This window comes from Myotis daubentonii, chromosome 9 (assembly GCF_963259705.1).
Source record: "Myotis daubentonii chromosome 9, mMyoDau2.1, whole genome shotgun sequence".
In the NCBI taxonomy this organism is placed as follows: domain Eukaryota; kingdom Metazoa; phylum Chordata; class Mammalia; order Chiroptera; family Vespertilionidae; genus Myotis; species Myotis daubentonii.
This window is the reverse complement of record NC_081848.1, coordinates 69,625,467-69,642,534: the sequence shown is the minus strand read 5'-3', so window position 1 is coordinate 69,642,534 and position 17,068 is coordinate 69,625,467. Positions and strand designations below refer to the sequence as shown.

Below are 17,068 nucleotides of genomic sequence, written 5' to 3'. Positions count from 1 at the left end.
AGATGCTCCTTGCCACCACGGCTAGCACCCTGCTGCCCCGGCATGGGGAAGGACCCCCTCCTGGACCCAGCGACCCTCATTGGCATCCTCTGTGACAGAGGAATCTCACACCCCGCCTGACACTGCTCCCTGGTCCTGGCCCCCTCTGCCCAACGCTTCCCTGGAGGAATCAGCTGGGCTGGGCTGCCCCTCAAACAGGGTAGGTCAGTGCGTTCTGTAGGAAGAGGACCTATGGAGGGGGTGGAGGCAGGGCAGAGGCAGCCCTTGCCTTCCTCCCCCTCTCTCAGACCACAGCCTCAACCCGGACTTGCTGACCCTGTATAGTTCCTGGCCCAGAGTGACCTCCCCGGAGGGTCCAGCAGGGACATTGAGGCACTTGCCGTCCTCGAAGCCAGCAGCCTGGTTAGAGAGGACAGCTTTCCTGTCTGTTTACAGCCATACGGACTCGGGTGTGTCTGAGGCTGCCTGGCTTCTCCCTGGGGTTTCTGGGAAGATGTTTCATAAAACCAGCCCAACCCTGGGAGATTGAAAGGCCCCAATATTCTTAATGGCTCTGCAGCCCTCAAGCTTCCATCACTTGGGAGAGGATGGGAGGGCAGGGGAGGGGACTGCACCATCATGAAGTGAGTTGCACAGAAGAAATGGGAAATGGGTTAGTTTCCCCTGGGCCCTACCTTCACTTTGGGAGGCACATAAGGAGTCAGAGGCCCATTGAGCTCCATTACCAAGTCCTCCCAGAACACCATGCTGAGAGGAGGGCGTTATCTGTGCGTGCCTTCTGGCGGCAGATAGAAGATCCCCTGAAAGTTCCCTGGGGGTGGAGAGAGTACAGAGGTGACTGCCAGGGAGCAGGGCAGAGAATGGAGAATCCTGGAAGAAATATTAGTCTGGGAGTCAGGGGACCTGGCTTGAATTCTCATTTCTGCCAGCGACTTACTGTGTGTCCTTGAGCTAGACAATATCTCTCTGGGCCTCAGTTCTTCACCTGTAACATAAGGGAGGGATTCCAGGATTTTCCTTGCTTGTGGGTCAGGGACATACAGCATCTACAGCTGCAAAGGAGGCCAGAGTGGGGTAGAGGCTTAGAGGATAGGCAGCAAAGAAAATTTAAAGAGCCAAGATGGAAGAGGCCACACACACACACACACACACACACACACACTCAGGGAAGCGGCCGCAAGGGCTGGGATTCTCTCAGGGTGGTTGCTTCCTGAATAGAGGCCCTTCCACAGCCCAGATTTGAGCCTCTAATCACTAAGAAGGCAGGGTAACCAGCTGTGACTCCTCTGTGGCTGTACAGGGATCCAGAGACCTCTGAGTCACCTGTGTGAGGTCTGCAGAAGATAGGCTCCAGGACAGGCTCCAGCCGTCACCCCGGGACAGATCAGGCAAGGCATGATCTTCACACCAGGGTTAGGCCGGGAGCCCAGTCTTAGGACCAGAGCCAGGCAAGGCATCAAGGCAAAGAGAAGCCCCTGTGGAGAGGGCAGAAGAAGCCCTGTGAAGGAGACAGCAGCTCTGAGCTGTCAAAACCCTTCAGGCCCAGGGAACGAACTGTGCTTTCTGGCTAAGCCCTCCCATGAGGCTGCGCTCTGAGTGGCCTGATGACGGATGCAAGCTCTGCCTCGCCCAGGCCGCCCGGGGCTGGCAGGAGCGTAGGCCCACCGTAGCCCTCTTCACGTCCTCCGCTTGCCACCGTTCCATGCTGCTCTGGCTCACAGTGGAACCTCCACCCCGCTGTGAGTTGCTAAGAAAAGCAGTTGAAAGCCCTTCACAGAGAGAAAAGGCACTTGGACAGAAATGCGGGGGCAGAAAAATCTGAGGGCGGCGAGGGGTGGAAGCGGAAGCAGAATTGAGGCCTGGCTGCCTCTGACGTAGGTGAGGACGTAGGTGAGGACGGGGGCTTGGAGTAGAAGCTTTTAGGGATGTGGGGGTTTCTGGAAAACAGATTTTCTCCGCCCCCACCCCTGGCAGCTGCTTTATGTGGATGGAAAGATTTGTGCCAGTAGAAACTCTTGCAGGGGAGGGGCGTGGGGAGCATCTTACATCCGCATCTGGGTGTGAGGAAAAGTATCTCCCATACATTTGAGGAAGTTCTAAAGTATCAGGGTTGGTTTGCCCTGTCGGTGTGGCTCGGTGGTTGAGCGTCACCCCAGGAACCAAGAGGTCGCTAGTTCAATTTCCGGTCAGGGCACTTGCTCTGGTTACCGGCTCAACCCCCAGTAGGGGGTGTGCAGGAGACAGCCAATTGATGTTCCTCTCTCCTTCCCCCTCCTTTCCTCTCTCTCTAAAAATCAATAAGAATATATTTAAAGTATCAGGGTTGGGCTCAAGAGTCCATCGGAGAGTTGTGTCCAGCCTGGAAAAAGCCAGAGGGGTGCCAGGAACACTGAGTTTGGTCTGAAAGGACCAGTCAGAAGATGCAGAGCTTGGACCTCTGGAGCTAAGCCCAGTGGTTCCCAGACCAGATCACCTGGGGGATTTCTTTTCAGATAATTTCTAAAGCCCCATCCCTGCAGATCCTGATATAGGTAGTCTAGGGTTGGGCCTGGGCATCTCGACTTTAAAAACCTCTCCCGCATAATTCTGATAATCAAGCAGATTTGTAAAACCGCCAGTTTCACCTGTGAAGAAGCTAAGGCAAGAGAAAGGGTAAAATGTGAGCTGAAGCATTCGGGTGTGGCTGGCAGGGGGCTTCCCGTGCTGGATGCTATTGTGGCCCCAGCAGGACCTGGAAGGAGGACCAGCACGTCGGTCTGGAATTCTCCCTGGGCCAGGCACTGTCTGACATGGAAGTATGGGACATGGTCCCTTCCCTTGAGGACAGGGCCAGACAGTAAATATTTTAGGCTTTGCAGGTGATACAACTCCCTGTCACTCTGCTCTGCCATTGTAGGCGACACGCTTAAGCAGCCATGGACAATACTTAAATGAAGGAGCATGGCTGGGTTCCAGCAAGACTTTATTTATAGACACTGAACTTCAAATTTCATATCACTGCCACTGTAGCAAATGTTATCCTTTTGCTGTTTTCCAACCATTTACAATTGTACAAATTAGCTCACGGCCCTACAAAAACAGGCAGCAGGCTGGATGTGGTCCATGGGGCATAGTTTGTCAACTTCTGATCCAGTAGAGGGAACAGGAAAAACCCACGGGAAAGATAGTGGGTGTTGAGACTCAATCTGGGCATTAGGCAAAGGACATGCATTTTACTGAGAGAGAAAGTGCAATAGACGTGCTTGCAGCCTTAAAGGTCAGAGAGACCTGGGTTCAAATTCCAGCCCTGCCCTTCCTCGCTTGATTAAGCCACTTTTACCTTTGACCCTGTTTCCTCGTATGGAAAACCGGGACACTAATACCTGGACAAAGGGTGGCTGCGGAGATTAGGAAGATAAGTGATGTAAAACTCCTGACTCATAGCAGGGCTGGGACCCAAGTTACAAGATCGTTTGCATCTCCCTCCTCCCCCAGAGATGGACCTCCTGTGGGTCTGGGGGGTGCAGGAAGGCCCCTGAAGGAGAGTGGCCCAGAGTGATGACAGGTGGGGTGGCAGAGCTTAACAGAGTCTAAGAGCAGGGAGGAGCCTGTGTGCATGCCTTCCGTCCTCTCCCTGTCTCCTCCACCCCCACGGAGGAGCTGGGGGGGACGCAACTGGGGGTGACAATTGGCAGGGGAGAGTGCCCCCTGCTGCAGGCACGCTGCATTGGGTACCCAGCTCCTCCAGGGAGGGGCACCTGATCCAACTTTCCCTGCTGCTATTTACCAGAAGCTAAAAATAACCCAAGAGTGACAGGGAGATGGGGCCGATTTGTAATTTAAATAGCAACAGGATAAAGAAAGGAGCTTCAAGAGATCACATTCTGTCCTGGATTAAAAATGCAAAAACCGGGCGAGAGCTGAGGTGGAGCGGGAGGAGGGGGCCCTCCGCCAGAGGAAGCCGGAAGCTGAGGGTCTATCCATTTTCCTTCCTTTGGGAAGGGCAGGGCCCAGGCCTAGTCCGGAACTCCTTCTTCCCCACTGGGACCTGAGGTTCTTGCTGACAAGTGAGTCAAAGGCCAAGGAGGGCAGTGGCTGGGAGTGCAGCCAGGCTCGTCCTGAAGGCAGCAGTGCAGGGATTGGGACCCCAGAGAAGGTCTTATCCTATCCTATGTGTCTCCGAGCAGCGCATGCTCCCCATCACCCACACAAGGGCAGGCACAAGCCATCTGGGCATGTGGAGGGCAGCTGGGAGGACCAAAGGCTTTCGGACAGGTTCTCTGATGTGCTGCTGAGAGCGCGGCCCTTAGGCCAGGCAGCCGGAAGCCTGGGTTGGAGTCTTATTTTTGCTCAGTTGGTACAATTTCAGAGGAGAGTGTTAGGTCGGAGAGAGTCCAGGATCGGATACATGCAGACGTGTGATGAGATAATGGACTCTCCTGGCATTTCTAACAGATCAGCATGCCAGACACAGATACTGGCTTCTCCACGACCCCCACACAGATACCGACTCCTTCCTGAATACCTTGCTGACCGCCTGCAGCTGAAACTTCCTCAGCTGAATACCTCAGCTCATGTCCCCGCCCCCGACCCAACCGCAGTATAAAAAAAGCGCCCCCTCCCTGTTGGCATGAATCCACGTGCCCTGTCTTTGGGGTTACGTGGGTCTCCCGGGGACGCAGAAATAAACCTTTTTCTTTTCTTTCCTTTTCTGATTCACTCCACTCTTTCTTATGCCACCTCCTGAGCCACCTAACCTAACAGAGAGCTCTCAGAGGAGCCTGTCAAGGGTCCAGTTCCCAAAGACGAGGGTTAGCACAGGCTGAGGAAGACCTCTCTTCAAAGACACACAGAGAGGTGTGGGAAGGCACTGGGACTACACATGGTTTCCGCTGGGCTCCGCTGTGCTTGACCTACAGATGCTCGTGGCCTGCAGATGCTTGGGGAAGAAAGACTAAGCAGGGTGCATACATAGGTGCGGATCTGAGGGCCCCTGAACAGCATCTTACGGACAAGAAACTAAACCTCAGAGCTGTTATGTAATGGGCTAAGGTCACACAGCCAGTAACTGGGAGAGCCAGGATCCAGACTCAAATGGATTTCACTCCAAAGCCCTTTTCACTCTGTCAGGCTTTCAAGGGTCTGGACTTGCATCCTTAATGAGCTTTCCTTTTGCCTCTGCACTAAGTGCACATATTCCTGGGAGGGATAATGGGACACAGGGCATGGCAGCTGAAAGGTGGTTCTGCATGCAGTCAGGGTTTGGGAGCCAACAGCTGGGGGTGGGAGGTTTGGAGGGCAGGAGGCCAGCTGATTCTGTCCTGGGGGGTTTGGTGCTACGGACCAGGATGGGGTCAGAGGAAGCCCTTTAGGGCAGATGAGCCAGTGTGAGGGGAAAGCCCCCCAGATTCCTCTCACTTCCAGCCTGGGGATTTGGGAGGTGCCAAAGGACAAGTTCCAAGAGAGATCATGGTTATTGGAGAGCCCATCTTCTACTGCTGAACTCCCATAGCTCTCTTGCCCCAGGGGGAGAGGGTCCCGGGCCCCTCCTCCAGATTTCCTCCTGCGTATGACTTTCATGAGGCTGTGCAGAAGAAGCCTAATCCAATTCCCATCTGTCACGAGCTCACAGCACCTGCAGTCCCACTCAGGTACCTCTGTCTCTTCTGTGGGGGGATAGAGGCCCAGCGCGTGGGCAGGGCTGGCGAGCAGCAGGTGCTCTTGGGCTTGGGATTGCTTCCAAGGGCTTTAGCAGGTCCTTGGATCACAGGCTTAGCTGCTGGGGAGGGGCTTAGATGAAAAAACTCCCCCATGTCTCACCACAGTCACTCGTGCAAACAAGAAGCCAATCCCCCTCCCTCTGCTCAGCTTGTTGGATACCTATATTCAGCTCATTTCAACTTCCATAGGAAGTCGTTGAGCACATACTTGCCTCCAGTACAGAGCTAGGAACAACATAAGGTTCAAGAATCCTGTAAGGAGACAAGACTAATGTCCACAAAAGGTCACGATATAGAAATATTGTTGGGAACAAACATGAGTGTCAGAGATAAATCAGTGGGGTGGGAGTGCTGGCTCTGCAGCAGCATTTGATGCTTAGTAGGTATTTATAAAATACTGTCAAACAAATGAGTGAGTGAAAACCTGCAGATCAAGGAAGGTGATTCAAATAAAACTGTCAGAGTTAAATGGGATCTTAAGTGACATCTGGTTCATCATCCAACCCTGAGATGCTAAGTGACTTGCCCAGAGTCACATAGCAAGAGCTGGAGTTTGAACCAATGGGCTCTGATCTGGGTCTCTTTTCACCTTTCACTTTTGCTGCTTGGGCTGGGGTTTTGAAAGATGGATATTTTGATTGGCCAAACATTATGGGCAGAAAAGGCAAAGAGAGCAGCATAGGCAGAATGGAATAGCAGGGGTGAAGGTGGCAGGTTAAAGGAAGTGTGAAAAAGAGGGAAGAAATGTTTATTGAGCACCTACTGTGAGGTAGGCACCAGCATGGTGTGAGCTGAGAGAAAATCTCCACAGGGAAAGCCTGGACAAAAAGGAAAAAAAAAAAAAAGGAACCAGAACATAAGGAGCCCCGAAGGTCAGGCCAAGGAGGCTGGCTTGGCGGGTTTTGAGAGCAGAGGCTGTCCAGGTCGTGGGTTGAGTGTTTGTGCCCTAGTACATTTCTTTTCCCCAGCTCCCACTTAACCATCCAGGTCACAGAAGTAGAACACCTCACCCTCTGGGGCCTCGACAAAGCCCAGAATAATTTTCTTACCCAGATTCTCTTCCTGTGCGTATCTGGATGGATTCTGAGGGGTCCCCAGCGCCCCAGTGCTGGCACATGTTGTCCTAGGAACTGCCAAGGGCATCCTCCCCAGCCCTGTGCACCTGTCCCTTCCAGCCTTGTCCTCCCCACCCTACCTGGAAGGTATTGACAGCTTCAAGGAATTCAAGCCCAAGAGGACCCTGGTCCCACAGTCAGGACTGCCACGCCTCTCAGAACCTCCAGCCTGCCCGCTTCCCCTCCGGGGCCACATTTCCTGCTCGCTGCTGCTCGCTCCAGAGCTGCCAGAAGCTGAGATGGAAAACAAGCCCAGCCCCATTTCCTCTGTTTAACTGCTCAAGCTACTTGCAGAATCCCTGGGAGGGAGCACAGGTCCCTGCAACGGCCTTCTTCTAGAATAGTCCTTGGCCTGGCTGGCAAGGTCTCTGATGAGCCACGGCATACAGAGATGGCGGGCTGGAAGAGAGAGCTGTTGGAAAAGGGGGTACCACGCCTCAGGGGCATCACCTGGCCGTGTCCCCAATTCTACAAGAGCAATTAGATGTCTTATTTAAGGGCACAGAGTCTTATTTCCAACCAGTTACCAGTTGGGTCATCTTTGACAAATGAATTTAGCAATTCTGTACCTCAGTTTCCCCGTCTGTGAAAGGAAAACAACAGGGTCATTACAAGGATCCAAAGGTTTCTGGCACAGAAGTGGAGAAGGAACATTAGCTATTGATGTATCATTACTGAGTACTAATTATTCATGGCATGGCTTGATTTGTTAAACAAATGTTTATTGAGAAATATTGTGTTCCGGTGATGAGGGACACAAAGGTGGTTCTATTACCAGGTAGAGGTTTCTCAGGGCTGGGATGGCATCGTGTGCATTTCTGTGCCTGTAGGTTCTGGAGCGCAAATGTCTATTGAACTGAACTGAACCGACACTGCTTCTGTCTTCGAGAAATTTACAGCTTTCCTGGGGTAACAAACATATATAGAGCTAAAAAAACAAACTAATTATAGAGCAGTGTGATCAGAGAGTGCTAGAGGAAGATACAATTTCCATCCTAGAAACAACCCTGATAATAAAGAATGAGTGTATGCCTTGCTGTGTATTTATGGAATCTTCCTGATGGCCTCAAAGTCCAGCACAGTGAGGCCTCTTTGCTATTCTTCAAACACACCAGGTACATTCCTTCCTCAGGGCCTTTGCTCTTACTGTCCCTCCACCTAGAATGCTGTCTTCCTGGATAGTCACATGGTTTGCTCTTGATTCATTCAGGTCTGTGCTCAAGTGTCACCTCCTCAGCGAGGCTTTCCCAATCCCCCTACCTACGTGGCAGTACCCCCCACACACAATCGTCATTCTCTTCCCCCTTCGTTTTGGCTTCATTTTCCTCAAAGCACATGATTTTATATATTGATTTTATATATTGCCTGACATGATTTTATATATTGATTATTTCTTCCACTAGAATCTAAGCTCTTCGAGTTAGAGCCCTGCTTCTTTGCTCAGTGCTATGTTGTCTGACACAGTGCCTGATGCATAGAAGGCACTCAATAAATGTTTATTGAATGAATTCATTTAAACCCTTTCGCCGCTTATTTAATCCTCGTAAAATGCCATGGGTTCAATTCTTACTACTGCCCTCCTTCCATTTTAAAGATGTGAAGACTGAGGCTCAGAAAAGCTCCCTGACACATGTATTCATCGGTTCATCTGTTTACATCCTGCCTTATTCTAGAAAGGTTTAAGGTGACTCAGAGAGGTAAACCTCTCTGGCCTGACTCAGGTCGCACAGCTGGTAAGTGGTAAAAACAGGACATGAGTCCGCATCTTCTAGCTCCATTCTGGTTCCTCTTTCTACTCTGCATTGTCCCAGGTGCCTGACCCTTGGTAGAAGGTGTGATGCTCACAAAGGCGTTAAGGAGAGAGAGCTGAGTGTGGGCTGGGCACCGCCCTCCCGCACACCCGGTAGTTGTGATGAAGTGGGAGGCCTCAGCAGGACCAAGAGGTGAAGATCAGAGGTTAAGTGGAGTGGAAGGCCAGGCTGAGGCTGAGGCTGAAGTTCAGATCCCAGCCTGGGCAGGCCTGGTGGCTGCCTAGCAGCCTCTGACTCTTGGGCTGTCTCCTGGCTGCTGGGCTGGGCTTGTCCTCACCTGCCTCTGGCTCTCCCGTTCAGCTCCTCTTCCCAGCTAGCCTCCTGCCCCAGCCAGCGGAAGGCAGGCGCCTAAGAGGACTCTGGTCCTGGGCTGGGGCAGTCAGCTGGTCTCTCGCAGGGCCCCCGGTCAGGAAGTGCCAAAAGAGGAAGAGAGTTGCCGGCAGGATGAGCGTAGTGGGCCGGCCACAGTACCCAGGGAGGCTGCGATGAGGCCACAGCTCTGGGCCCCGCGGAGGCGCTGGGGACAGAAGACGGGGAGCGCCTGGGGGCACTGAGGCAGATGTGGCGCTACCGCTCCTGGGACGTGCCACAGATCCCAGCCGAGACGCCCCAGACACAGTAGGTACTCAGGGTGGCCCAGGAATGGGCACCTCCAGCCCTCTCTGAATCTTTTATCTGGGACGGGGGATTGTGGCAGAAGTGGGGTCCCCCACCCGCAGGTCCAACAACTCTGCAGAGACTCAGAAACAAAAAAAGCAAAAGGGGTTCTTGGCAGGATGAGGGGAAGTCTGATGTTGAATTGCTGGGGGGCAGTGTGGTGGAGGGCTGACTTCACAGGCAATAACAGTAGGGGGACCTGGGAAGAGGAGCCGCGGCAGGAATGGGGCATTGTGTGCTGAAAGGCCTTGTGCACACTCAGTGGGGTCTCCAGCTGCCTCTGGTCTCCTCCCTCAGAGCTAGGTGTCAGAACCATCGGGAAAGCTTCAAAGGGTCCATGCACCCCAGAAGGACAGCATTTGGTCCACTTGGGGATTTCACTGCCCTCCTGGCCGTCCTGGCACCTGCTGCTGGCCCACGGGAAACTGTAAAGAAACTGTAAGGAAACTCTGAGCTTCTGGGTGCTGGCTCTTTCTCAAAACCACAGGATTTCCCACAGGCCACAGCCCCCAGCATTGGCTATATGTGGCTGCCTAAGTCTGGAAAACGGGCTGCTAGAACGCCAGAGGAGAGGGTAAAAGTGAAGGTGACACAGGATGTGGCTTTGCAGAGAGGAGTGTGAACAGAAACAGCGGGCAGCTGATGTGGGCATCTGGGTGGCAGGGCTCGGGAGGAAGAAGACCACGCTCTCCAGCTTCCTAGCCTCCCTTTGTCAGCCCTGCAGAGCTGCTGATTCCCAAGCATGTGTGCTGGCTGGTCCACCACAGGCAATGGCTCTGGTTCCCATTGCTTTCCTCACCTTTAGACGGGACAACCTCTGCTGCCCTTGGGGTGTGCTTGTGTGTGTCTGAGAGGTCTGTTTCTGGTGGGTGATATGTGTGCAGGAGGCAAGTGGCAACTTGTAGCCGTTGTCCTGGTAGATGTTTGTGCAGAGGAGAAAGGTGTGCATGTTCTATGTGGTGTGTATGTTGGTGAACGAGTGTGGTCCTTATGTGTATGTATTTATGGATGTGCAGGTGATTCCTGTAATGTAAGAGAGCTACAAGTTTTGCTGGATATTGTGTTGGGGAAATGCTATTTGTTAGAAGTATGTAAAAGGGTTAGAAGCAACGGAATAGCTGTGGAAAGATGAATTTGTATGAGAAACGCGTACGTTCTTTGTTAGGGTGTGCAAGGGTCACTTTGGTGTGAGTATACATTTCTGAGTGTAAGAGGCCGGGGTGGGAAGTGTTAGCGTAATCAGTGAACATAGTCGTGTAAGAGGCATGTTTGTTCTGTGTGACTTTTTATTCTCGTGGGTGTGATTTGGGAAAGCCAAAGGGGTAAGGGTGGAGATTGTGTGAGTGGCTGTGAGCGGGCACTGGGTGTGCGAGAGCGGTGTCCATTCCGTACGGCGGTGTCAGGCCGGAGATTCGGTGGGATCCGGGCGGACCCGGCAAGGGCTTGGGGGCGGGGACTCGAGCTCCACGCCCCCTGGGCCCCACCCCCTCTGGGAGGCCAGGAGGTGTGCTGAGCGGCCGGCGGCCAGCAGAGGGCGCCGCGGGCGGGTGCCACCGCGCACCCGAGGGGGCGTGTCCGGCGGCGGGCAGGCAGCAGCCTGGCCAGCTATGCGGGGTCCTGCGGCCCCGGCCGGCGGCACTTCCTGGAGCGGCGGCAGCTTCCCGGGCACCTGGGCGTGGGGCGCGGGGGCGCGCGGCGCGGGGCGGGCAGAGCGGGCGCGCGCCATGGCCCGGGCGGGCGGCGCCGAGCCGGCGTGTTGAGCCCCGGCCGCCGGCCCGGCATGGACGTCTCCCGCGGGCCCGCCGCCGGCCGGGGCTAGGGCCGATGGAGCCGCGGGACGGCAGCCCCGAGGCCGGGAGCAGCGGCTCCGAGTCGGCCTCCGCCTCGTCCAGCGGCTCCGAGCGCGACGCCGGCCCCGAGCCGGACAGGACGCCGCGGCGCCTCAGCAAGCGGCGCTTCCCGGGGCTGCGGCTCTTCGGGCACAGGTGAGCGGGCGGGCGGGCGGGCGCCGCGGCATCGGGCGGACCCGCGCCTGGCACCGGGAGGCGTTCCTCCGCCACTCGGAGCTGACACTGCGCGGAGGTCTCCCGGTACCGGCACCGGCGGCGCGGGCTGGGCTGTCCTGGCGTTGGCTCCGCGCGGGGGATGCCCCCTGGCGTCCTGGCATCTGCACCGAGTGGGGGTCACTCCCTGGCACCGGCCACTGAACGCGCCTCCTCTGGGGCGGAGGTGCCCAGGCAGGGTCAGCTTCCAGCTGTCCAGCGGGGGGACCGGATCACTCAACCCCTCACCAGCAGGTAGGGCGCCGGGACCGGCCACCCCTTCCAGGTGCTGATCGAACCGGCCCCTCCGCGTCTCCTGGCCGCGCGAGGTGGGGGCCTGGCCGCCCTCGGGAACTCAGGGGTGCCCGCCTGCCCACCACCGCACGACATCTGCAGGGCATGGCCTCGCCGATACCGCCAGGACCCGGGGCTGTCCCGGAACACGGTCCCCGAGTTACTCTCAACATCTAAGCCTCTCCTTGGGGTTGGGGGTGCCTGGCCACCTGTCTACCGTGCTCTTCATTCGCCAGGAGACCCCAGCCTCTATCTCTGGGAGGCACTCGGCGCCTCTCCCCCTCCCTCCCTCTCGGTCCTTCCCTTGCTGGGAGAGGGATGGGGCCGGCTGCAGGCCGGCGTCTGCGCCCCCTCCCGCTTGCCCCCGCCCCAGCTCACCGCTCTCACCCCCCTGTGCCTGTAACAGGGCTTTGACCGAGACCCTCGTGAGGAGCTGGGGGGAGGTGTGGAAAGACGGAGTGCAGACAGCTCATGGCATGTGTGCCGGGTTTGTCTGGGAGCCGCTTCCTGCCAGGGCAGCCCTGGGGTGAGAGGAGGGAAGGTGGAGAGCCCCATGCGGACCCCACCTGGCTCCCTGGGCTTTCTCCTGACTGCCCCCGGCCCTCGAGGAGCTTGCAGCCAATCAGCTAAGGACCCCAGAGCCAACACACTGGACTCTGACCACTTGGAGTCTGCCCAAGGCCTCTCCTCACTCTCCTTCAGTTGCCCAGGCTTCGTGGCATTTGGCCCCTCTGGGCTTTACCCTGTCCTTCCCCGGTAGACTTTACCGCCAGCAACATGGGCAGTTTCCTCCTGTCGAGCCGGTTGGCGCCCCGGTAGTGCCGACCTATGCCCTCCGCCTGCCCTACGCTCTCGAGGGCCCTGCTCTTTGCACCTGCAGTGTGTCGGCAGGCCCACTCACGGCTCCCGAGCCTCACACGGGCAGATGGAGCTCCGTGGGCTCCTAGGAAGCCAGGCGGGCTTCAGTGTCACATACAGCGGGGAAGGGAGCACAGCTTCCAGTCCCTCTGTTTTGTCACCCACAAACCTGCAAGATGGAACAGTTTACACCCAGCTCTGCAGGATGTAGCCTCCAATGTTCACACGGGCTTCAGAGGGGGAGGGAGGGGCTCCGCCAGAGGCTTCCTGTCCCTGCCCGCAGGGTACCAAGAGTTGGGCTATTCCGACCCGTTGCTCTGCCCCTACTGAAGGGCACAGGTTTGTGGATGGAGGGATGGACCTCAGGCACATTCAGGAGGAAGAACAAGAAGCAAGAAAAACAATAAGTACCTTTACATAATTGTCTAAAATAAGCAGGACAGGTTCAGAAATATAAGTAGTTTGCCCAGGGTCACATCGCAAGTAAGAGGCAGAGGTAGAGTTTGAACTCTAGTCTGATTCTAAAACCCACATCCCTTTCTCTGTACAGGTTCCCAATAGGACGTCACAGTGACCCAGGGAGCTTTAGGAAATACTGATTCCTAGATCTTATCCTTGGCATGTGTGACTGGAGGTGGGGCCTTTGCAGCTTCCCAAGCGTTTCTGATGTGCTACCAAGTTTGCAAACCACAGTATTACATCACTCTGGGGATGCTAAGTGATCCAATAGAATGCTTAATGAGAAGAAAATCAAAAGCTCTCTGGAAGCGTGTAAGGAGTGGCTCTCGTGCTGGGGCAGTGGGGCATTCAGAAGTGAATATATTTGGAAAACCCGGTAGAGTCAAGGGGAGGGCACTGGAAGGAAAGATTTTTCCCTGACAGGCCTGGGAGCTCAGAGAACCAGATGCCCACTGGGGCTGACCTCCCTCCCTTTGCTTTGTTTGGAGGAAGCCAGGACAAACATTTGGAACAGTGCACCTACCCTGGGCACTGCCCCTTTAATGATGTTTAATTAGTCATGCCACCTTTACTGATTGCCAGTCTCAGGTAAAAGTCCCCAGAGCCCCAGCTAAAACCAACCCCCCATCTTTTCCCCAGGCTCCGTACCCTTTTTTTTTTTTCCTCACCTGATATGTTTCTATTGATTTTTTTTAGAGAGAAAGAGACCATCTATGTGAGAGAAAAACAGTCAGTTGCTTCCTGTATGTACCCCAACTGGGGACCAAACCCCGAAACCTAGGCATGTGTCCTGACCAGGAATTTAACCTGCAACATTTCAGTGTATGGGACAATGCTCCAACCAACGGAGCCACCCAGCCAGGGCTCCGTGCTCATTCTTAACCTGACTCTTGCTTCTCACTGGGTGCCCACCTTCTGCATTCCCCCATCCTGATCCCCTCCCCTCCCATACACACCTCAAACCTTGGGGCTGAGGGGTGCTAAGTGAATAGACAGTGGCTGGAAGGAAGCATCCAGGATAACAGATGGGTGGTGGCTGCTGAAGCCCTGTTGAAAAGTCTGCATTCGTATCTTGGCTCACTAGTAAAGTTCTATAATCAACTAGCACTCTACGCTGGGCTGGGGAGGGTAGTGAGGGTGCCTGGGTAGCGTGCTAGCTTCCCTGGTCCAGGCAGGTAGCACAGTCTCTGAACGGCAGCCTCTTCGGCATCTTCTTTAAGAGGTTTTCCTTACAGCCCACGCACAACAGGCTTCACCCTCCTGGAATCTGGGGAGCAGTTTTCCCTCTCCCCTTTTTTGGCCCAGTTAAGACACAAAGTGGAGTCATGATTCTCTCCAGTTCCATTCCACCTCACTTGCCCTTGCTGGGAACTAGCAGCCCCCTCCCAGAAGAGGAGGTATAGGCCTGCCCTAACCCCAGAGTATCTGGTTTTTCCTCTTTCCTCACCATTCAGATTCCTTGGCCTAAGGGGTGGTCACTCAGAAGTGGAGGGATGTTGACTGTCACCTCCTTGTCCTCCAGAGCCCACCTGGAGAGAAGACTCGCTTATCCTTTGGCCTGGTCCTGGCAGCCTGGCCCTGGGCAGGTCACACAGCTTGTGGATTAGCTGATTTCGCACCCCAGGGGTGTCAGAAGTCCCCTGGCACTTTTCACATCTAGACATAAGGGGCCTCATCCTTCATAGTCCCTGGGAACCTGCTGGCTGGCTCTGCCACCCCTGCCCTTCATTAAGTGCTCAAAGTCATTAGTTCCCAGAGGGCAGGAAATGCACCCGTGGAACAAGTTTGAGACAATAGGTCCCATTTAGAGGTGCTGCCACATGGCCCCAAGGGAGCATGGTGGGAGTCCAGTTAGGCAGAGGGTGCAGCCGGGCAGCCTGAAGGGAAGCAGTCCCAGTTTGGGTTGGTTTTGCAATGATTGGGAGGGACATGTTGAGGGATGCCTCACAGACTATCTCTCCGTAGCACCGAGGTGTCTGGAGCAAAAGAATCCTCTTTGGGTGTTTGTCTTGTTCAGGCTAACACTGGGAGTGGCCCAGGTGGCCAAGGGAGGCAGGTGTAAGACAGAGTCCCCGAGTTCCCACCAGTTTGGGAAGACAGAGGGGCCTCAGTGGCTGAGCGTTAGTTCACTTCACTCGGCCTGTTCTCCATGCAACATTGTGAGCCAGTGTGGGGCTAGCCAAGGTTGGGAACTAGGGTAGGACTCTCGCTCCCAGTCTTCCCTCCTCTGCCACACACCCACCAGAGCCCCTGGCTTACAGACCCAGGAAGAGATGGGTAATTCTTACCATTTTTTTCCGTGCCATACTCCAGAAAGGTCAGTTCTCAGGATGCGGAGCTGCCCAGGACTCTCAAATTGGTAAATGAGAGCACAAGAGTGGGTGTCTTCTCAGGCAAGGATCGAGGAAAGACTGAGTGACCCTAGTCAGAGAGAGCCTAGGCCCTGGGCAGCTGGAGGTGGGGAGGAGAAAGCGGCCACAGGCCTGCCCTCCTGGCTTCCTGAGCCCTCTCCAGGATTCACCAGTCACCACCCAAGCAGAAGAGGAGGTGAGTGGAGATGCTGGCCCTGAGGCTGGATGTGCTGATCCCTAGGAGAAGCAGAATTTGGGTCCCTGTACCCTCACAAAGGTGAGGGAGTTTCAAACGCCAGCAGCTGTTGAGACAACTTGCCCTGCAGTACCCTAGAGTGACACAAGGGGGCGACAGCCATCATTGTGGGAAGGCTGGGGAGGAGAGAGTCTCCTTCCTGCTGGCTCACTTGCCCCAAAGACCTGCTGTGGGTGGATCCACAGACACCTCCTACTGGTGGCTTACCTGATACTCTGGCTGCAGGGGTGGGGCCAATCAGAAGGTAGCAGAAGGCAGTTTGGTGAGCTTCCACAGCACCTGGCCCAACCCTTTTCCTCTCTGAAGACTGAGTCCAGTGAGTTGGCCTTGATTGAGGCCAAGGTCTCACCACTAGCTAGGGGTTATGTGGGACTCAGTGCCAGTCCCCTAACTCCAGGGTTATGTCAGTGTGTCCTGCATCACAGGACACCAAAGCCTTCCCTGCTTCTGAGAAATCCTCATCTGGCACCCTTCAACCTGCCCTCTGCCTCCCCTCCTGGAGCTGCTTCTGACCCCTGAGCAGTTCTCTAAGTCAGAATGGGGTGTGGGGGACAGTGTGGGTAAGGAGGGGGAACTGCTACACCTGCATCCAGGCTCACCAGTTCCCCTGTTCCTGGGTGGAATTAGCGGGGTCCACCTCTGGGTGGCACCAAGCACTCATTTCTCGCTCCCTGGGTTGCTTCCTCTGTGTCTCATGTGTGGTGCTCCTCATATGCTTAGGGTGTCAGCCCCACATAGGGCCTGCAGTATAGTTCCCCACCCCCCATGGTTCTCCGCACAGGGCCTAGATGGCATTCGGTCACAGGTGGCAGCCTTGGGAGGCAGTTTCAGGTGGGGAAAGGGTAGGCCAGAGGAGTGACCAGATGCCCCAGAGGGGCCATCGTTCCTTTCTGCGTCCTTCCTTCGCTGAGACACCAGACACGGTTAGGTGATGGAGAACAGGCTTGAGTGAGACCAAGGGCTCTGTGGCCCAGGGAAAGGAGCAGGAGGCTGAGCTGGGCACTCCCACCCTCCCCTACAGTCCCCAGCATCCAGGTGAGTGATGCATCAGCTCATCTTTCTCTGTCAACTAACAGTTGCCAGAAACTTATAAATTCATCAGTTTCATGTGATCCTCACCACAACCTTGTAGTTAGTTTTTTTAATTCCCATTTTACAGATGAGACACCAAGGCTCAGAGAGGTCAGGGGTGTGGCCCAGGTCACACAGCTCTCACTGGAGCCCAAACCCAAGGATCTTTTCAGAATGCCAGGCTGCCCTACTTAATAGCACTCTTTTCTTCCATTCTTTTATTTTTCCATCTCTAAGATGGTGGAGCCTGAAAAGGGGTTTGAGGGCTCCTTGAGAGTGAATGAGAGAATTGTGTCTCGTGTGGGAGTAGAGTGAGACCCATGAAGTGATACACTCCTGGACCCTGAGGGAGAACTGTCACCAGGATCCTAACTTGAGAGGGAGCATGGCTGGGCTGGAGGAGACCCTTGAATAGGGAGACTGGGTTGTCACATGGCTCCCTGGCTGGATCTGGA

At 55.2% G+C, this 17,068-nt stretch overlaps 1 protein-coding gene across 12 annotated transcripts in view; it reads left to right on the top strand.

The window, feature by feature from the left end:
• Positions 1-17,068, top strand: part of DGKZ (diacylglycerol kinase zeta) — a 41,307-nt gene that overhangs the window by 977 nt on the left and 23,262 nt on the right. For 2 of the 12 annotated variants that reach the window (XM_059709511.1, XM_059709510.1), the window contains exon 1: positions 10,910-11,267. The exons of 4 other annotated variants lie outside the window; for them this stretch is intronic. Coding sequence is in view for 5 of the 8 variants with exons in the window: in XM_059709517.1 (XP_059565500.1) it covers positions 11,107-11,267 (161 nt within the window). In the remaining 3 variants the exon portion in view is untranslated. Of the gene's footprint in view, positions 1-8,794; positions 9,244-10,906; positions 11,268-17,068 lie in introns of those variants that run through there. 6 more of the 12 variants (XM_059709519.1, XM_059709518.1, XM_059709522.1 and 3 more) reach the window with 5 other exon arrangements.